Below are 21,286 nucleotides of genomic sequence, written 5' to 3'. Positions count from 1 at the left end.
CTAGTGGAACATTCAACCAGACATTACTGAAGCCCTTGATTAAACAGACTGTCTGAACAATATTCCATTAATCTCTCTTGAGTCAAGGTGTGTTGACAAGACTGTAAATATTGCCGATAAGATGATTGACAGCATCAATAAATTACATAAACTACTTGACATTGTTTGTTTTTTTTGCATTCTTCATGAAAGTTTGATGTACTATGCATATATGAACAGGATTCTCTTCTCTCAGAAAATGGTCCCACTAGAAAGTAATTTAGCCTCAATCTTGGTCAGTGACCGCGGGAACACAGGTAAAGGTGTCAAAACAACATCTGTCTGTATCACTAGTGAATACATGATGCACGTACATAATGGATGGCTTTCTCCAAATAAACATTGGTGTGAACGTACACACATTTTATCATAAACATTTCAGGGAAAGGTGAATAACTCCCTGCAAATGTGTGTTGTAATGTCACAGGCAATTGCATCAAGGACGCTCAGATGAAGATATTTCAATGAAAAACATTCAATGAAATGAAATCTAACAAAACAGATTTCCATACATTTATCTTGTACCGTATGTACAAATAACAGATAAAATCAGAAATGATAAGATGAAATTTGGTAACTCAGGTCGTTTTTTCTATAACATTGTTGCTGTTTGCTAAATGCCCTTTGCCGACAGATTGAGACAAAGTAATATGGTGTGAAACGTTTCCATGACAATAGTTTCAAATTGATAATTCTCTGCATTTTCTGACTTTTGGTTAGGCAGCATATGAGAAATGGCAAAATAAAGATAATTTATTTAAAGAAATTTAATGGTTCAGAAATATTTCTTTTCATTTGAAAACAACTATTTTTTATAGAGATCTCAACCACCACTTGAAATTCAGGATTATGCCATCATAGTTTGATTGACAGCTAGTGACTAATTTGTTATACGGTACAAGTCAAGATTCAATAGCCATTTTCTTTAATAGTCATCTACCTCAGATTCACAGATATTTGCTATGATGAGTTTTGTTTGCTCAAATTTTTCTCTCATGGTCTATTCATTCAAATTAAAATAAGTTATCTTGGACAATTTCCATGAGTTTTATTAGAATTCCTTTCTCAGTGGAGATTCCCACCAGTTGCAACAACCAAAATATTAGATGGGTAAGTATTTCTTCGTTTCTTAATTACAATCAAATCAAACTGCTGTTTGTAGATCTGATGATAATGGCTCGATATTGATAATGAACACTCAATTATTATGAATTCTCACATCAGAATAATAGCTACAATAACCAGTAATCAAATTTATCTATAAGGTAATCAAAGATAGACACTTATAATGTTAATTTTTTTTTCAATTAAAAAGCTGGATATCAAAATTCCTTCGCTCAACAAATTATCAAGTCTTGGTTTGACATTTTTTTTAAGTTTGAACCTCCATTTGCTTTTTAACATGTAAATTTCTTCATGGTTATTAAAAGTATGATATTAAATGGTAACAACTCCAAACAAAGTACGTAGTGACACTGCCCTCCATTCAAAATGATTGGAAACTTACATGTACGACATTCATCCGCTGTCATTTTTCCATCCACACTGGAACTCAGGGAAGTGACCAGGGTTATGGAATGGTCACTTTTATCACAACACAGCGTATAAGAATTGACTCAATGGGTGACAGTGTAGTTTCATAAAATTAATAAATGACCAGGTGACATGTGAATGGCTATTATATATCAATGACTGGAATTATAGATAACAACTGCACTTCCATGAACACAAATACAGTAAATGTGCGTAAACTTGGTATGCAGAATTCAAAATAAACTTTACATCATTTGATGTCCGCTACTGTGGGGTCTCTGACTGTCTGTCGTCACAGGAAATGACTTCATTTGAATACTGTTATCTCCCTTGCCCATGAAACAAACACAGACTACACAGCATATCCTGTCTTACTTGCTATTACATGAGGACTGACGTAGCCTCGTATTTTTAAAACTGGATATTATGCAGAAAAGGAAGCAGGCTACATGTACAGACTAACTCTTACTTACATGTATTGATTGTGCTTTACACTGTGAAAAACGCCCTTATATCAAGAATACACATTGCACTTTGGCCATTGCTATGCCATGCTATTACTGAACTTTGGATCAACCCAATTGTCGCTATCAGCTCTAGTAGATGTGGATTAAGGTATTAGGTTCAATGAGTTCAACACTTTCACGCCCATTACCTTATGTACCATGGTGTCTAGCTTTGCAAGGGCATACATTTATGAGTTTGTACCAAACTTTGCTAACGAAAGGGCTGAAATGCAAACATCATGGGGCAGTTTATAACAAGCCACACCTTGTTTTTAACTAACTTAATTTTCATCAGGTTGACTGAAGAGTTCATGTACGGGCACAGTTTTCAAGAAAAGTCAATGTCTAATGCAGTGCATTGTGGGAAGGCATAACTACCTTTCCCTTGAAGGGAGACAACATCCTATGACAAAGAACACTGCTATAAATTAGGAACTATTTCTCCAGAATTTGAAGGCTGATATCCGGTTGCAAGTCGGTCCAAATCTCACTTTTAGACACACTGAACTGACGGAAATGGACAGTGGCCTGAGCCACACCAATCGTTTAGTTCCTTGTTTGACGTCATTGGAACAAAGTACAAGTATTTATCAAGTGTTTTATCAGTGATTTAAGAGCCTGTGTTGGTGTATAGTCACTAATTAACACGACTGACATTGAAATGTCCAATCAGCAACTAACACCCTCCCTGCTGGGAGTAACTAAACATGCAACACACCCATTAGCACTACAGACGATTCTTTCAATTTGAATATCGCACTGACAGGTTCGGGGAAAGTGATGCAGTTTACTCGACAGAATACCGGAAGGCATACCACTGAAGTGTGGTGGAAAAAAATGAACCACGCTGGCTGTATCAAGTCTGCAGCCGTACGTCATCCATGGTCTGGTGCCTTCTGCCGATACCATCAATTGGTCAATACACCTGGTAGCTATTGAAGATCCGATTTTATTACCCATTAAAAAGTCACACATTCACGCTTCCAAGGAAAACTTACTTTGTACTGGGTTAAAGTATGAAATCTTTAAAAAAAGAAGTTTTCAATCTGTTGTTATATTATACTCAAAGGACAAAAACACACACACATGAATTAGGGAAAACATTTATTAAAGTGTATGAACAAAAAGACTTGTTTAATGGTGGTTCCATAGCCGTAAGCTAAGTTTTGGCACGTAGTTTTGGTACGGTCACAACACTGAAACTTAATTTGCAACTCTCATGTTTGAAAATCAATGAAATTTTTTAACTACTAGATTCTATACTATACAACAGTACTGTACTGTCGATTACGTATTAAGTTTGTGTTAATCATTAGGCGACTCAATTGAAGATTAATTAGAATTTATGTTTCTGAAAATCAAACATTAATCAAGTGTTTATGATAATAATGAAGTAAACGCTGTTTGGATTGACATACCGCTGGATTATTTTACTGGTAATCATGAATGTAACAAAAGCAAAACAGCAATAATTTCAGAAAATGTAGCATTCAAAAATTACACTTTGATTTGGTGAGGTATCATACTATCATTAGAGTTGCAGGTATATAATTGCTGGTCATCTTTGTGGTGGTCAGGATACAAATTCTTTCAATTCATGACTTTGTTGGTGATATTTGTAGGACCTGCAGAATGGGTCATCACAGTACAAGAAGGAATTCATGTTGCTAACACGTACAAAATGTTTTGCTCAAGGTGTTGCCACTTGACAAGATGTATCCCTGTCATTTGACAACTTTGTATTAGGAGGGTCTGAGAGTGTGTTCATTTGTCAGTGGATAATTTGCATAATTTGTGACAGCCAATCAACTTCTCTCAATAAGCGGCTCCCTTTCCCATTTGCTGATGGACAACTAACTTTATTGTTTCTGCATATTGCGTACAACTGTGCAAAACAAACATGTAGAATCAACAGGTGGTTGAAAATGAACACTCAAAATTCAGAAATGCAGCCTTGGATATGTCATCCAAAACTGTGTATGTCTTAATTTAATGAGTAATGTAAACTTGGATGGGAAACAGAAATTGCAAAAGTGTTAGTGTTTATTCAAATCAGACAAATTGTTAAGATTCATAAAAAGAAAACAGTCATGATTTGTTCAAAATATTGCTGATGGAACATCAAGAGTTTATTGTTGTACACAGAAACAGATATAAATACAGTGACACCTCTCAATGATGAACACTTTTGGAAAGGGCAAGTGTTCTTAATAAGGAAGTGTCCATAATAGAAAGGCACTATTATAGAGTTTTAAGGTGATAATGTCAGTCTGAAAATCTGTCCTATAGGAGTGCCGTAACTAAAAGGTGGTAATATGGAGAGATTTCAACATTCTGATAAAACATGCGTCTGGTTTTCATTGGTGAATATTTTCTTGCCTTGATTTAAAACGGTTTACTTGTTTGCATCAAATTTACAAAACTACAACAAACACATGCCTAATCCACAAAATGGGCAGTTGTCCATTGCAACAGCAGTGGACAGCGATGTGTGCTTTTCACATGGACAGGACAAAGTATCCACAGTTCAAGACGTTCATTACAGTGTAATATGCCTAATTGCATTGCATTTTTTGCCAGATGGATCTTTCATTGTTTGTCAGTCTGCAGAAAATAATTGACACGCAGTATGTTTGTTTAACAAAACACTAAATCAGTATATTGTTAGAATGTGTATTAGGCGAGTTATTTGTGAAAATAATGTAAAATCCAGAATGCTTAATATCATGGAAACACTTATTTGAATAAATGGCATGGATGCACAGAACACACGTGCTGGTGTTTCTTATGAATCTGAATAACAACTGAACAACTACCTTTTCATTCCACATCATGAATTGCCTCTGGAACTGAGCAAGACTGTTTGCCTATCCAGCCACAATGCAGCTTTTCCACCCATTTTTATCGTCTAAGACACCTTTTATTCAGTGTTCTAATAAGGCCAGAGTTCAAAAAACATGCACTCTTTAACGCACACAAAGTGAAAGGCATCTGACGCACGCGGCTGCTCAGTATCAAAACCCTATTCCTGTTTTATAATGGTCTTATTTTATTTGGGTAACTGGCTGTGTCCCGATATTACGTGAGCCGCTGAAGTCGCGTAATGGCCGCGATAAAAGGCATGCTGGGAAATGTGTTTATGCATAATGACACGAACGTATTGCATTGATAGAAATAGTACAACGAACTTATTCTATGAGCCGCGTATTTTCTCATTTCAGTTCTGTATTTTTTTATTCATTTTATAGGTGTGGCTTTCTCAGCCTCGGCAAGAAATCTCGCCTATGTATCAGCCTAAACATTTTCCTTCATAAATAGTTGTTTCACTGGTTTTCTTAATCCACCTGACACGAGTCATTCTCTTAGGGGAACATAATTTCAACAAAATCATCAGTACAATACCTCTATACACAATTATTAATATGAAAGCGTAATAGTATGCTGTATCACTATCACATTGTTTATCACTGGTTTATATGAGCGAAAATATTGCCATCTTGACTTTATCCGAAACATTGTTTTTGTGTTTATTAGAAAAAACATACAAGGATTCTGCTGGATCCGTTAATACATTGCTTTCAGTGAAAGGCTGTTCATTCCACACTCTTATCAATATCTTTGTAATTCATTCTTGCATTGAAAAGTGCATTAAACTTTCCCTGACCTGGCTCCCTGACTGTGATGGACCTCTGCATTCAAATCACCATCTATTACACATAGCCTGTGTACATTCAGTGTCAGTAAGGCACACATCTTGGGTATCACTGCAATTAATTCAATGTCTGTTTGAAAATCAATCAGATATTCCCCTAACCTCAAGAGAACTTTCTAGGAGAAGGGGAGGCACTATTTGTAGGGTGAATGATACCAAAGTTGCAGAGTAACTTTAGCAATTCCGAATAGCATGTCAATACTCCTACCCTACTGCAGAGCAGGATGTTTTCTTACAATATTCAACTGATCAACCATTTTTTTTTTGCTTTTTTAGTTGCTTAAATAAAACACTGCTTTCTGTTTAATCTACATGTAACCTAGTATTGAAAAATCTACCGTAACCTCTCCATCTCAATGGCTATGCAATGTCACTGATCCTGAATCAAGTAATTTCTGTGAACAGTTGAAATAATCTGACTGTTCTCTGTGACTATTCTATCGATGGCTAACTACATGTAGGATTAGGTCATTCTCAGCTTAAAAGCCATTTAGCTTAATACAGTTTCTCAAAGTTATGTATCAGTTGCAAGTGTTTCAGGCAGCTTTTCTTCAAAAACAAAATGGCATACGTAAGAATAAAAGAGTTACATAGCATATTATGTGATGAAACCAGAAACAATTGGTATACAGACTTGTGGTACGGAATAGTGACAAAATGTTTTGTTGCAAAACTGGAGGCTTAGCAGTTTGTTTCAAACACATTTAACACCAATTTATGCTGTTTTCTGTCTGCCCATACTTTGTTTCACTGTACCTCATGAAGTCATTGCACCTACACAGGAACAAAACAGCTTTTCTCACTTTAATACAATCCCTCGGAAATTCCTACCTTGAAGACTTTTGTTCTGATTGACAATGGAGTCCAGAGAACTAACTCAGTACCGTACTTTACCACAATTCTCCACTATCTGTTCATGGAAAGAATAATAACATCACAGCCCTTGGGCTGAATAAAAGCTGTGTTTTGTCTCACTGACTCTACTACGTGCAGACATCCATGTGCGATGCGGACAACAGGTTGCAATAACAAAAAGTGTTTTCTATCAGCAGTGATGGTGTCAATATTTTTCATGAAGTCTTGTCTTCAGTGAAGTGAAGTGACCTACAGCACACTGACAGGTAAGAATATCAGCTGCTCCTTATGTAATTATTATAACAGTTGACACTCCAGGACAACTTTGCAATTTTTTTGTATCTTTTCATGTGTTCTGAATTTTCCCATTATTTTGTCTTTTTGTAGACTTTCAAATGCTGTACCGTGTTCCTAACTTATGAAATGCAGAAAGTTTTAACAAATTGGAATTATCACATTGAGAAAGTTTTATATCGTAACCACAGGGCAAATTTTGACCAGCTTCACATTTTTAATCTCAGAGATACCAGTTCACAATTTTCCATTTGTTACCCAACCCAACAATAAGGGTAACATATACGGTGGTAAAAAACACTGACGAAACAAAACCTGCAAGACAGATGGAAACGCAGACCATCATGCAACGAAGGAGTGTGTGGGCAGGACAGATCGATATGTTAATATGACAATGTAAAATGTAATCATCAACTGACATTGTCAGTTATGCAAATTTCAAATCAACTGCTGGTGAATTTTGTGCACATTGGACAGGACTGAAGGCACACTGCAAACATATTCACATACCAGACGCACGTGAACACAGCATGGATATATGAATCTTTGTGCAAATAATGTAGGCACTTCATCATAGAAGGGTAGGAGACAGTCTCAAGTGGGCGGTGGTTTTCATTGGCTTAAAGTTGTACATGTGACCAGATGGGAAGTGGCCTTCCTTTATTTGGTCATCTAATATGACACATCTACGCCATTCATTGGTTCAGTACATTATTCTAATTTGCATATGCACAATCATCACTCAGGATTTACATATGTCAATAGCAACTTGTTAGGACTATGCCATCTATCAAATTATTGAAGTGAATTGCCATGGTGCGATACATCTGTGTGAAAAAATAGTGAAAAACAACAATGTAACTGAAAAATACTCCTACATATGTGAACATTAAGTTTCTCTCTCTCTTTCTCTCTCTCTCTCTCCTCTCTCTCTCTCTCTCTCTCTCTCTCTTTAACACACATACAACTATCACTTTTGAAGAAACTTGATACACCAGTGCAACTGGTCCTGAAATATCCTTCACTTGTAACTCAATTAACAGTTTCTGAAAGCATTTGATGATTTCAATCGCTCACTGCTTTCAACATTTCACTAATATTCTTGTAATGCTCCTTTCCAGCTTCTCATATTCCACTCCAATACATGGACTGTACCATAGACATAGTGCCATTTTATCAATTTATCTGCTTCCATTTTGTACAAAAATCCATTCTAATCATGGAAAACAATTTGGTTTGTGAATACATATTAACACATTGCAAAAAGTGGGTTCTCTTTTCATACCATACATACTAATAAACTATTGACCCTTTGACTGCTGTAATTTTTCCCACCAAAAGTTTAGTGCAACATTTTAACAATTTTTATGAATTTTTCTGTAAATTTTTTTGATTATTTTGGACCAAAAGGACATCACATGTCATTTGCTACAGGTTTTCATCAAAATTTTGGCAAAAATCTGAAAACATTTGACTGGGCCAGGGGTACATTTTATAAAGAAAACAAAAGTTGACTTTGGCACCCAAAGGGTTAAATGTAAATATGATTGTATTCATCAATAAAAGTCCTCCTCCTTCTCTCTCTCTCTCTCTCTCTCTCTCTCTCTCTCTCTCTCTCTCTCTCTTCACATTTCTTGTCTGAAACAGATTGAACAAAAACCACATAACTCTGTCATGGAGAATTTTTTCAAAAACCAAGCTGCCTAGAGCTTCCTTTGAACAAAAAGTTGTTGTCTGATGATGCAACAAGTTACATTGCTTTTCTTGCTGAACTCAGTAATTCATTGCTTCCTTATTTCTGTCTCTCTGCCGGAATAAACTTTCAAAGTAAAAACTAACTCTGTAGATTTCAATTCCTTATTATACGTTTCAAAACGTACGCCCTGGTTTTGAAGCTGGCTTGAAGCAGCTTTCTTGATATGAGTACAATAGTTGATTCATACCTGGTCTAGTGAATGTTAAAAACAGGTAGCAGATCTCAGTTTCCCAGTTTAAGATATTGGTTAATTGAAATTGCTGTTTTACACTACTGTGAAATCAATTTTAACAGTCTTATTTTCTGATAAAAACACTGGCAAACATGACAATGAAGTACCCCTACATGTACAAAAACACAACTTTGGCATGCCAGTATCTTGCATTGAAATTAAAAGGTGCTGTTTTGAATATCTTTTCCATGTTTTCTATGATTTTGAAATTGAAATTGTAAACTGCCTATCCAGGGTCCACTTCTTCCAACAAAGCTATCAAAGCCATCAAGCAAACCTTTCAAGAACACCATTGTTACTGTGAAAGTTTTACAACAATGAAATAATTCATCCAAGATAAGATAAACCTTCATTACATTTCCTAAAATTCACTTCCAAAGCCTGGCGGCCTGCTGATTATTTGTCATGAACAGATACAGATGAGCAGCAATTAATACCTTCAAACACTCTGTCTCTCTGTCTCTCTGTTATGTTTAATGGAGAAGCTTTTGACAATTTCTAAAAGTCAGTCTCTCTCTCTCTCTCTCTCTCTCTCTCTCTCTCTCTCTCTCTCTCATTCTTCAATCAACATTGGGCAAACTGCCTACAGAATAGAATATAAGATATGGCCCTTTTCAGAAGTTAAAATTTCACATAAAAAACACGCACAACAGAGGCCAGCAAAAGTATGAAAATGCCTAATCCCCCACAGCAGTTATAAACCCTTGTTTGTTGTACTGGTACAATATACCATTCATCTGCCTCTCACAAACATGGATTATCTCTGAAAACAACAAACGGTTTGGCTTTCTGAGATACTATGGTTTCTAGGCAGAATTACCATACTTACATTCCCTTGTGAAACTAACAAAACCTAAACAACAAAACTTTAACTTTAAAGGATACCATAGTATTCTGCATGAGAACTTTATAAAAACGTACCCCCGTACGCGTAGTTGTCTAGGAAGACGTGGTGTCCAAAATTTTCAACCAGAATAATTCGAGTCTCCATAGTAGGCTTTTGACTTTTCGTAAACGGACGATTCTGTTTCCCATACTCCGATACGAGCCTTCAGGAAAAACCACCTCCACTACCAGAATGGCCTGTGCAGTTGTCAGATGCCAACAGCCAAATGAAGTCTGGGAGTAATGTTTGTGTGTTCACTTTAAGCCTCAAATTATATAATAACACTTGACGTGATACCATAGAGATTTATAGACATGCTGTAAAGTGCTGTAATAATAAGTTACTTAATAACATGACCTCTGTAAGGTCATGGAAAGCAAACACTTGAAAAGTAGTTCAACTCTTCTCAAGGTATGGTGCCTGGAATTTAATAGATGTATACCTCTGTGTTCCAGATTTTGACTTTAAGCGGTGACGGCAAGATGTTTTGTAAAAAAAGGTGTTTACAAGCAGTGCCATGGTAGGCAGGCAGTTTTCTTCATGTCTTAGGGGGCAAGGAAGCAACAAGCAGGAAATCTATCATCGTCAGTGGGCGTCAACACTGTATTCTTTTTGCCCTGTGGGAAAATTTGTAAACTCCCAGCAGTTTGGATCAGTTGTTTATAAGATTGTCGAGAGGAAGGGCAACATTGTTTGGGGGGGAGGGAGGGGAGGTAGTTGGATTTGCATTAAACAGGTGTAAACCCAAGATGAGTTTTGCTGGTGGGGAGGGAGGAAATCTAATGTGCAGAAGGGGTGGGGAGGATGGGGAATTCTTTTCAATCGCGGCAGCAGGGTAGTTGCAGACTATATTTATTTGTTTAAAGTACCTTAGAATGGTAAATTTGGATGGAAAAACTCCTGACCAACACTGCTGTTTTCAGAGATTGGCTTGTTGATAACTGCCCTTAGTTCACATGAAGGGTCCAAATAATCTGATGCTTGTCACTACAAAGAGAAGTCGGGAAACATTTACATCTTGATATGGGCAGATTTTAGTCAGGTTTGTAATATCTGGTGATAGAGTACATACTGGATAAACATAGAATACAGTAGCCATGGCACTGAGTATTCATGTCGGATGAATGATGAAAAAAGTACATGTGTACGGTGCATGTAAGACATAAAACAAATACCAGATGGCACATTTATTCACTGCAAAGATATTGGTTGAAAAATATGCTAAGCATGTTTCTGTTCAATTATGCTACATTTTCATGATATGTTTTCCACTTCAAAACTATTTACTGCTGCTGAAAACACAACTTTTAAACCTAATTTTCAGAAATTTTTCAGGCCACAGTACAGAAAGTCAAGTGTGGCTGTCAGACATGTGCGGATGCGTTTATTATATGTATGACACAATGTACATATTCTGTAAGAATTGATGTCTGAAATGACAACATTTTTGGGTTGCAATATTGCCTAACCTATCAGCATTCAAACATGTTTGTCTTTCTGTCGCTGCACATAGTAAGGCTAGCCAAGTAAGATGTTTGTGTGAAACACTGTTCATAAGAGAGTTCTTGGCAGCTGGCTTTTTCACATACCGTATCAGCAAAAGCAGGACACAGGTGGGCAGGCTTTTATTTTCTCACCAGTGAGCCGAAAACTTTTTATTTTCTTCGTCAGCAGGCTAGTCTAGAACCTCTCCACAGTCTAAGTATACGCTATCAACCCTAAACATACATGTAGTGTACACCAAAACTTTGAAAAGGCTCAAGACTGTAGCTGGCAATTAGGTATTGTATCGGGCAAGATTTAAAACTATTTCAGCTGGGAGAGGTGTGGCAAGCATCGCTATCTGTGACAGCCAAAGGACTGGGGAGTATAAAATACTCAGTGAAGAGAGGGGTAAGGGGAAATCTAACAGGTGGAAGAGGAGCTTTCCAAGTCACAGTGGGAGGGCAGTTACAAACAGGCATTACTTTTCTCTCCAAAGTTACAAGCATATGTACATGTAAAAGCCTTTCTGGTTACAAGTTCTCAAAAACTCCAAGTTACCTGCCTCTGACAGAGCATGAAGTCTTCGCTCCAAGTCAAGGATATTTTAACCTTGACCAATGAGAACTGGCTCTTCCTGTACCTTTCACTGTAAATTAATTACATAATCTCTGCAAGTTGACCAGTGTGAAACAGAATATAATTGTAAATTCACCTCTCCTCACCTATGCAAGAAACAGCATCAATCAAAGGATGAATTTTTCTCTACCGGTACATACATGTACATGTGGCTGATGAGAAAGGTGTATTTTCACTTATGACAAAATTCCAAAACTTAATGTTTTGTTACATAATATATAGAATGAATTAGATCATTCTTGTATAACAATGAGAGAGCACTCTATAAATCAACAGCATCCGCAAGACTGGGGTGTAACCTTTGATCATAAATGTCTGGATTGTTGTAATTTCACATTTGCACACAATGATTAAAGGTACAGCATAGCTTACACACCTATTAATTGAGGTTTGTTGCCAGGAGAGTATGAAGAGTGCTAAAGCCAGATGATGACATCCCGCAGTATGATCAAATTAATTGCTTAATCCAAATCCAGGTCTCTAAAAATAACTAAACTTGGATGGATGGGCCTTTGTTCACATTTCAATGACACTCTATTTACGGTGTGATGATCTAAAGAGCCAGTATTTCATGACAAGATTTTACAAAATCATGACTTTCCACCTTTTTTGCTCAATTAGTGGTCTCTATACAAATGTATCATGATCATATCTTGCATTTTGTGATCTCTGATTGATGGATTACATTCAAGCTGTCAGTAGTGTAAATCTCAACAAGGCCGACAAACTGATGGAATATTTTGATTCAGTTTGGTGTCACGGACTTTGCTATCAATGACACACTGACATTGTGTGTCCCATCACTGACAGACATCACCAGACAGACCTGGATAGCCTTTTCACGGCGGACTGTTGCATGTGACTCCACCCAGAGTGGACTTTGCTGTCCAGAAGTACCTTGGAGAATCCTTGTTTGGTTTTTAAATGCCCTGGTGAAATTCATTTATTGTTGTGTTTGAATATGAGCACAACACTACCATATGGCTTCCCTTTTAAAACATCTGTTCGTTTAATATCCTACAAACAGTCACCTGGAATAGAATTCCATTTTATCACAACTTCTCCAATTGTCGTACCGGTAACCGATTCAAGTACAATGGTTTTTAACGCTGTTATTCAGATTAAAACTCCCAGCTGATTATGTACAAAATTAAAATGAATTATAAGTATGAGGGAAGAAACTGACATTCAGTCAATCTTTGGTCACAATCATTGTCATTGTCGTCATCATCATTATCACCTCCACCATCATCATCATCATCATCATCAGCATTATCATTATTTCCATGACTACCACCTTGATCACCATCAGAGCTGAAATCTTCATTATCGTCATGACAATCAAAATTGTCTCCATGGCGTGACAAACCAACACATCCATTGAGAACAATAGACTGTACACAGCACACCATGGCTTGGTGGTTCATACAATACAACTGACTACATGTAGCTATGATTAGACCATTTACTGGATAACATAAACCATATTTTGCATCTGATCAATGTCCCTTAATTCTCTAATCAGGAGTAAAGAGAGCTATGGTACATTCCAAAATCACATTTTCACCTCTGACTCCAACTCCAAGCATTGAAATTACATACAACGTGGGCGTTACGGGCAATGCATGTGCCTTGATAACTGATAGCATACTTACCTGCCTTTCTGTCACCACTGGTGATCTTACCATTTATTATATCATGGTTGAGGTCACTTAACGTTCATAGGCTCTGACATGTTATCACATACTGACTATTGTGACAAGTGACCAATACTGACAATATGCCAGCAGAGCAGAGGCCTAGACATGTACTGTACCACATACTGGTATACAAACAAATGTACATGTACCGTACCATACCTCCATCAAATATTAATTGTATGGGCCATCAGCAACCACTTGCTTCTGTTGGCTTTTATTTCCACATCACAGCAATGAAAATCAAATTTCCCGTACCCTACCCCTCCGTCTTTTCATCGGAGAACAATCATCCTCATCTGTCCCCCTGTTACGTTGTTTGCGTCTAGCTTTGCATTAATCCGGCCATTCTCTGTGCAATATATCATGATTCTGTTTTCACGATAAAATACAAAGCATCTTTTATGCTTTTCCATTTGTTATCCACTACAACCTAACCATTAAGAACTAACATGAACAAACTCTGTATACATGTAGTACACTCAGTACAATCATAATGCATACATGTAGCATATTTCCTGTTCTTATCTTGATAATTGTCAACAAGTGATAAATTGTTACTTTCCAGGTAGAACCACACATTTATAATAAATGGTGTACATTTGGAGTACAGATACAAACATATCTTATCTCCCACACTGCCCACACTACATTTCTCATAAAACTCTTCCTTGAAATGGACCACAGCAATTCACTGTCTGAATTTTATGATTTCATAACCTCATGTGAACTCTGAACACATTTGATCCAATTATTGATCACTTCATATACCGGTACGTACATGTATTTGCAATGCTGTGTGTATGCAGATCCAATTTTCAGAGAAGAAACAAACCATACAACAACATACTGACACACACCCTGGCACATACCCAGCTATATACCGTATCTATTGAGACAAACCAAGTGATAAGATAAATTGTTATGTATTGAAAACTGAAATAGAAACAAAAAACACAGTGAAAGAGAAAGACAGCAAACGGACAGAAGGAAAAAAGGCTGCCAACAAAGTTTCCTATGAACTTCTTAATAGAGAAACCAATGGCTGAGAACACTCTACTTCTGGTAGAGAGCAAGGCGTACATGCCAGCTCTTCATCATTTTCTGTACTGAAGTTGCAATGATGTACATGTATGTGGTCCATCCATGAACATCACAGAAATGCAAGTTCAGAAATAACGTTCTACAACATCACTTTGGCCGTGCAAAAGGGAAATTTAGGCACCTCAGCATCACATTGATGAAAAATGTCTGCTGGTCATATTTCTTGTACAGCAAAAGACACTGACAACTCTGTTTGGCTTACATGACATTACTCATATGGGTACAAGGGAGCTGTTTAGATTCACATTCATTTCAGCGCATTCACACAACAAAACATTCAAGGGATTTGTAGTTTGCAGGACATTTGTAAATATCATAATTACCTTACATAAAACTTCATGCACAGACTGTATCCAGCTCGTTACTTCCTGTCACCCTGGATAAACAGGGACCGAAAAATGTCTGCTTTTGCCAAAAACATTTACTTTGGGATTGACAGGTTGTGGCATAATGATCAAGAGGTCACCTTATCTGACCTACATTGTACGGTTGCCATGGGAAACAGCAGATAAAAACTTGTAAAAACTTGAAAAAAAATTGAGAGGAGGAGACGACTGTATGGCTGTTTATATTGAGAATGTTTTGGTCCTGTACCACGTAAGTAGAGAGACACACACATTGATCACTGTCAAATGGCTGGAGCTCCTGTCCTTTGGCTGGTAACAGGTACAGGGTAGTGTATGATGTCATGTAGTGCTCATCTGGTAGAGTTGCCTGTTGGGTCAATCCTTCAGCACTGGAGTCATGATATCACGCACATCACGTGCAAACCTTCCTTGAAAAGTCACAGACTACGATAATTAGATCATATCTTGACACTGTTGTAAGTCACGATAAGATATCTCCAACTAGATTATTTTAGGGACAGTTTATTGTACTAGGACAGTGTGCTCTACATCTACATTTTCAAAACAAACACATGAACTGGAAACATTGCTTATCCCTGCCGTCTTGACACCATTTTGGAAGAATCTTATTGTTCTGTGGGGGATGGAGGTTACATTCCTGGTAAGAGGGGAGTACATGCAGTCTAGTCACATCATCATATTGTCTGTTCCATCATATTTCTCATGACTACTACATCACAATTACAACCAACACTACCAATGGAGAGTGTTCAATGCAATCTTCAGTTAAAATTCCATTGTTTGGACAATTTCACTTTCAACAAAATACAACTTAAAGTGTTTCTCATCTAATCATTGTACACTATCAGCAAATAAAATTGTAAAAGGATGGAGCTTATCATATAAGATTTTTCATCCATGCTGAAGATGCAGAAAAATTCTCTCAGTTTGCAAAATGGATGAAGCGATCCTGATATCTAACAATATTAGAGTAATAGTGATTTTTTTTACTGTGATACAGTGTTATCAAGGTGATTCTGCCAATAGCTCTTACATGATATTTCTCAAGAATGGAGAGCACTTGATCCATCTTGAGGATTGATCAGTTTTCTACTGTTGACGCAAATGCTCCATTATCAACATCAAATACATCGTAATCATCTGTTTCCTCTGTGCAACAGAAAGTATCAATTTTACTACACATTCACTTGCAAACTCTTATGTATTGCATCGTTTGGGTACCAAGGAGAAAAATTCTAAACAGTGGCATTTACATCACACATTACCTTTGGGCTTCACCCACACTATCTCTATCAGTTGCCATGGAAACAAGCCATCAGTGAGCAGAGAAGAGAGGGAAAGACTGAGAGAGTTAGAATCCATCCAATTTTGTCAAGTCTTACAGATGAATGGCAGATTTTTTCCAAGATTTTTTCCGCATGCTCCGTTTTGCCTTGTGATGATTCTCACATGGAAAAGTGTTACATCATCATGACTCAGATCCCGTCAGTGGAAATGGAGACGCACAGACAAGACGGGGTCAACGTATCACAGCAGACGGTGTTTAAGAATTCACTATTGCCGCCATGATCAGCTTTGAATCATTCAATGAAAATGGCATTGATTAGAAAAATAAATGATGTTTTGAAAACCTGTCACAACCAAAATGCCATTACACTTTATTTGTATCACTGACAACCACGTGACATTAAAAATCAAATTCTTGATGTAAACAATGTTATCTATCAATGAATTACATTTGCCCTGACTGTGCATTACATCATTTTCTAGGAATTTTTTAAATGTCAACTCTGTCCCATTTAATAATTTCGTTTCCTTTTGTGTTGTAATCACATCAATGCTCAATTCAGAGAAAATTTTAGTTGTAAAAGTGAACTGTGATGAAATCAGCAGGAAGTAAATTTAATACTACAAATTGCAAATATTATCAAGTAAATATATTATTGCTTTTGACCACATTTGATGTTTAATTTTCTCAGGTTCTTTCTATTTATGATGGCAGAGTACAAATCACCCATTTCTCCTCATTGAAGATCAAAGTCTCTACTGGCATTATTGAATGATAAAATTTTGTCAAAAATGACTAAAACAGACAGGAAAGTAGGAAAAGACTAAACAAATGTGATATACTTTCTTGTTTGGGTTCATTTACGATGCATGTACTGACACTAGTGAAAGTTTGGAGCAATGCTACATGGTGCAAAATCTTCATCATCACTGAAAACCTGAATAAATTATGCTGAACATAAGTCTACGGTCAACATATAAGAATGAATTGTCTGATTCACATAAAATGATAACAAATATGCAAATTTCCCCTGGAGACTCAGTTTACATGAAAATGCATTGCATCAGTAGTACATTTCCATATTCAGTAATTTAAATTCATATCACAGCTATTCTCAATCTTTAAAAGTATCTTTACAGTCAACCCTGGTTTTTAGCCAATGGTATAAAAAGCATTAACTTCTCAATGGCACTTTGCCAGCTTTGGTACATGTATGCTCACTCTATTAAAAGTTGTATTTCTGCTACTGTCTGCCTTCACTTTCAAAAACCAACACCGATGATTTCAAAGTATTCCCTGAAGAGCCAATGAAAAACTGATGAATAATAAGGTATACACTCAATGTTAACTGTAAATGTTTGAGCCAATCATGGCAATACGGTAACTAACACTGTGTGTTGGCAGTGCACTGAATGCTTGGCTCTATCTTCAATTGCAGGGTGATTGAATGATACAGTATATGTATACAGGCAGGAAAATTCCGCAGGTATGGAAGAAAGTATTGTGCAATGAACAAGTTGTAAAAATTTGAAGTGTGCAGGGTGCGCAAATCCATACATGTATACCGATAGTATTTGCTAAAAGTAGGATGTCAAACTGAATGCCGACTTTATATGCACTAAATCTGGTATTACAAAAAGTTCTTGATCGCACACACTTTTTTAATCTCATGATTTGACATATGCAAAATATCCACGACACATTCAACAGTGTAAGACTATAGAACTTCATCTAACCATGCTAGGTATCTGGCTACTTTGTGTTGTATCGTCGTAAAACACTTCCTGCAAACTTGTTAAAAGCTTGATGATGCTACACACTGGCTGGGATATGACGCTTCAGCACGTAATTGTTAAAAGTTGGATGATGCTACACATTGGCTGGGATGTGACGCTTCAGCACGTTTTACATTCCATACAGGATGTAAACATGCGGGCTCTTATCAGAGACTTGAGTCAATTGGCTGTCACGATGTGGTAAATTATGCGCTTTCAATCAATAAATATCATTGTTTCAAGCTCAAAGTAGTTGTGATTATCAGTACTTTTTATCTGATGCCTTGTGATTGGATAATAGCAATGCACACACAGTTTGCTAAAATTGATGACTTTGTATCAACGTCTTGCATAGTTGCAGATTTTTATCTAACGCTGATGGATATCATCAAGAATCATGATAAACACCCAGAACAATCATCATTTGTGGTCAGGTCCAACAATGACTTAAAAGCAATACTGATGGCTTATATTAGGGTTTAACATACCTTATACAGCCCCAAAAAATGGAATGTACAGATTAACATACCTTGTGACATGCCAGGATAAGATTTTTAACATGTGTAGTTCAAAATGTCCATGACATTTGAGATGACAATGCTGGGGAGGAGGGGGAATATGAATAGTAAACTTTTTAGACCAGTAAACGGAGTTGCCGTAGAAATCCAGGAATACTGTTCATCCATACTGCACGGTGTTTTACGGTAGATCATTGTGATAGGAAGATAAGTGCTGCCGGTTTTCAAGTCATTCTGCCGAGATGTCCTCCTTGGTAGCCAGTACATGTATATGAATGTAATCGTGTCTGGAGACAGCAGAATGCTAACTGGGCAACTGTACACATATCAAAATACCTCAGCACAGGCACTGCTCAGAGCTGTGTGTGACTGGTTTAACAGAAGTCTGGTTTTGCAAACTGTTTAAGTGACACACGTCATAAAAAAGATATTCACATCATAACAAAGGATAATTGCAACTGCTTTGAAAACAGATTTTTGGTGTGAAAATGCAAGCAGTCCAAGGCATGATTCTGAATTGCTTTGAACTTCATACACTTAATGTAGCAAAACTTCTAGCTGCACTGTCTTCATTCTTGCCTGGATTCAATTTGTGTAATGATGACAGCTTGTAAAGAAATCTTGATTTGTCAGTTACCATGGTGATATACTAAAACCTTTTTAATATGCATATGCCTGAGTAATTCCGATTGCATTACAACAGTCTGGTTGACAGCTTCACTGACAGGCAGCACTGGACAATGATATTGAGATTTTTGCTGACATTTCTAAATGGCTTGGTTCATGATGAATGACATAATGTATAATACATGATTGCTTGCCAAACCAATCTGAGAATTATATTGCCACACTTTAAAGTATTACAGAATCAATCAAACCATAATTTTGACTTAATGGATTCTAATTAAGATAGACTTAACCAAAGTATTGTGATGAATGGCTTTGGAAGGATAATGTGAGATTAAACCTTCAGCCATTTCTAAGAAAAATCCTCAACTTGTAACGTGAATCAATCTCTACTTCTGTCTTATATTTTATTTATTGTGCTGTTTGTCGAAAAAATCAATGTCTATAATATAATGTTTCGAAGAAGTCATTCCATGTAAAATACCACTTGACGCACTGTGGACATTTATTTTTAAGGAAACAGTATTCATTCGGGCAAAAAATGAACGTGAAAATCTGCAATATATATTATTCCCATGCACAATTTTCAGACTTTTGTCTACTTGGAGGTAGTTGAATAACTTTTTTGATTATCAAGATTCACGTAAGCAAGATACTTACTTTATTTCCGGCTCAACTGACATGATGTGTGTTTTGTGAATTTATTGAATATATTAAACAGTACACTTTGCTCTATTTGTATAACATCCTGCATAAGTTTCACAAGCCATAAAGGGCCAACAATGCATTTCTAAGAAAATACCAATGATGTTCATGAAATTACATAACAAACAAATTTGGTGGTTTATTTCCTTGAGGGAAAAACTGCAACAGAAATGTATGACTAGCTTTCAGTTTCTACAACTCTCTTACAGTAGTTTACAACTGTTCCTTGTTTACAATACCTCACCCCCCTTCTCTCTCTCTCATCAAATTATGCTATAAATTTTCAAAATGTATGAATTTAGACAGAATGTTTCATTGACACAAGATTCATACAATCTTGCTGTATCAGTGGAGGAGGAATGTTGTCATTCTGATCTTCTCATCCCTATTCTGTTTTCATTGGTCTGACCATATCACTAACAACAATGGAGGTTGTACCAAAGCTTGATGCTAAGAGGGGGTTTAAAGGCTATAGACTCTCTTGAAAGAGACGCCATCATATATCACTAACACGTGACTTTACCTACGCCTGGCCAAGCACTTGTTTATACGCTCCTTGAAATTCAAAAACACTCACAATGACTGTTGATACATGCACATTTGTGTAATGTTGTCTGAACAAGTATTTGTGAGCACGCTCTGACCATACGGTGTTGTCATTACAGAGTGACAAGCTGAAAAACTGGTTTCGCCTTATCGATGAGATTTCTGACCTTTACAGATAGCGCTAAAATGAAGGTACCGTATGTATTTTGTATCATTTTTATGTCTCTGTCGCCATGTGAACGGATGCAAGACCAAGGAATGTATGGTATTTTTAACAAAGCTCACCTGAACACAAGCTCTGCATCATTTCTGTATGTGTGCATGTTTCACCTTTGCTCAAATACCGTACATGTACATGTACAAGTTACCGCAGGTTCAACCTGAACACTCTTACAAGTAATCTAAGTTTTCCCCAGGCCTTACATTTCAGTAATTCCATTATTCCTCAACTGCTTGGAGAAATAACATTTACACTTACATTCCCTTAAGACTCCTGAACCATTTTATATCCTTTCTTGGTAAATATTTGATATTGGAAAGTAGCACCTGTTAGTTTTATATACATTTCTTGCCTTACACATATCTATAACAGGTAATGAACAATTTGCATATTTCTACTGGTTCTCAGAAGAGATACACTGTAATTTTACTGTGGAGAGTCTTTCCCATTGGGTAAAGCCTGTAAGCATGTAATTGTTTACGACGCCACAGCTGGAATGAAATA

The 21,286-nt window shown here is 36.7% G+C and overlaps 1 protein-coding gene and 1 long non-coding RNA gene across 13 annotated transcripts in view; one reads left to right on the top strand and one right to left on the bottom strand.

Annotated features, from left to right (window-relative positions):
• LOC139144075 (trafficking kinesin-binding protein 1-like) overlaps positions 1-21,286 on the bottom strand; it is an 89,961-nt gene that overhangs the window by 22,319 nt on the left and 46,356 nt on the right. Inside the window, exon 1 of one of the 12 annotated variants that reach the window (XM_070714742.1) lies at positions 9,849-10,040. The exons of 8 other annotated variants lie outside the window; for them this stretch is intronic. In XM_070714742.1, coding sequence (XP_070570843.1) covers positions 9,849-9,918 — 70 coding nt within the window. In that variant the 5' untranslated portion in view covers positions 9,919-10,040. Of the gene's footprint in view, positions 1-1,546; positions 1,784-9,848; positions 10,041-21,286 lie in introns of those variants that run through there. 3 more of the 12 variants (XM_070714738.1, XM_070714745.1, XM_070714740.1) reach the window with 3 other exon arrangements.
• Positions 6,825-21,286, top strand: part of LOC139144078 (uncharacterized) — a 65,618-nt gene continuing 51,156 nt past the window's right edge. The window contains exons 1-2 of the long non-coding RNA XR_011554723.1: positions 6,825-6,911; positions 20,682-20,754. This is a non-coding gene — a long non-coding RNA (uncharacterized lncRNA). The remainder of the gene's footprint in view (positions 6,912-20,681; positions 20,755-21,286) is intronic.

The sequence above is a fragment of the Ptychodera flava genome, chromosome 11, assembly GCF_041260155.1.
Source record: "Ptychodera flava strain L36383 chromosome 11, AS_Pfla_20210202, whole genome shotgun sequence".
NCBI classification, from domain to species: Eukaryota; Metazoa; Hemichordata; class Enteropneusta; family Ptychoderidae; genus Ptychodera; species Ptychodera flava.
The sequence above is the reverse complement of the archived record's forward strand: the minus strand, read 5'-3'. Positions and strand labels throughout refer to the sequence as shown.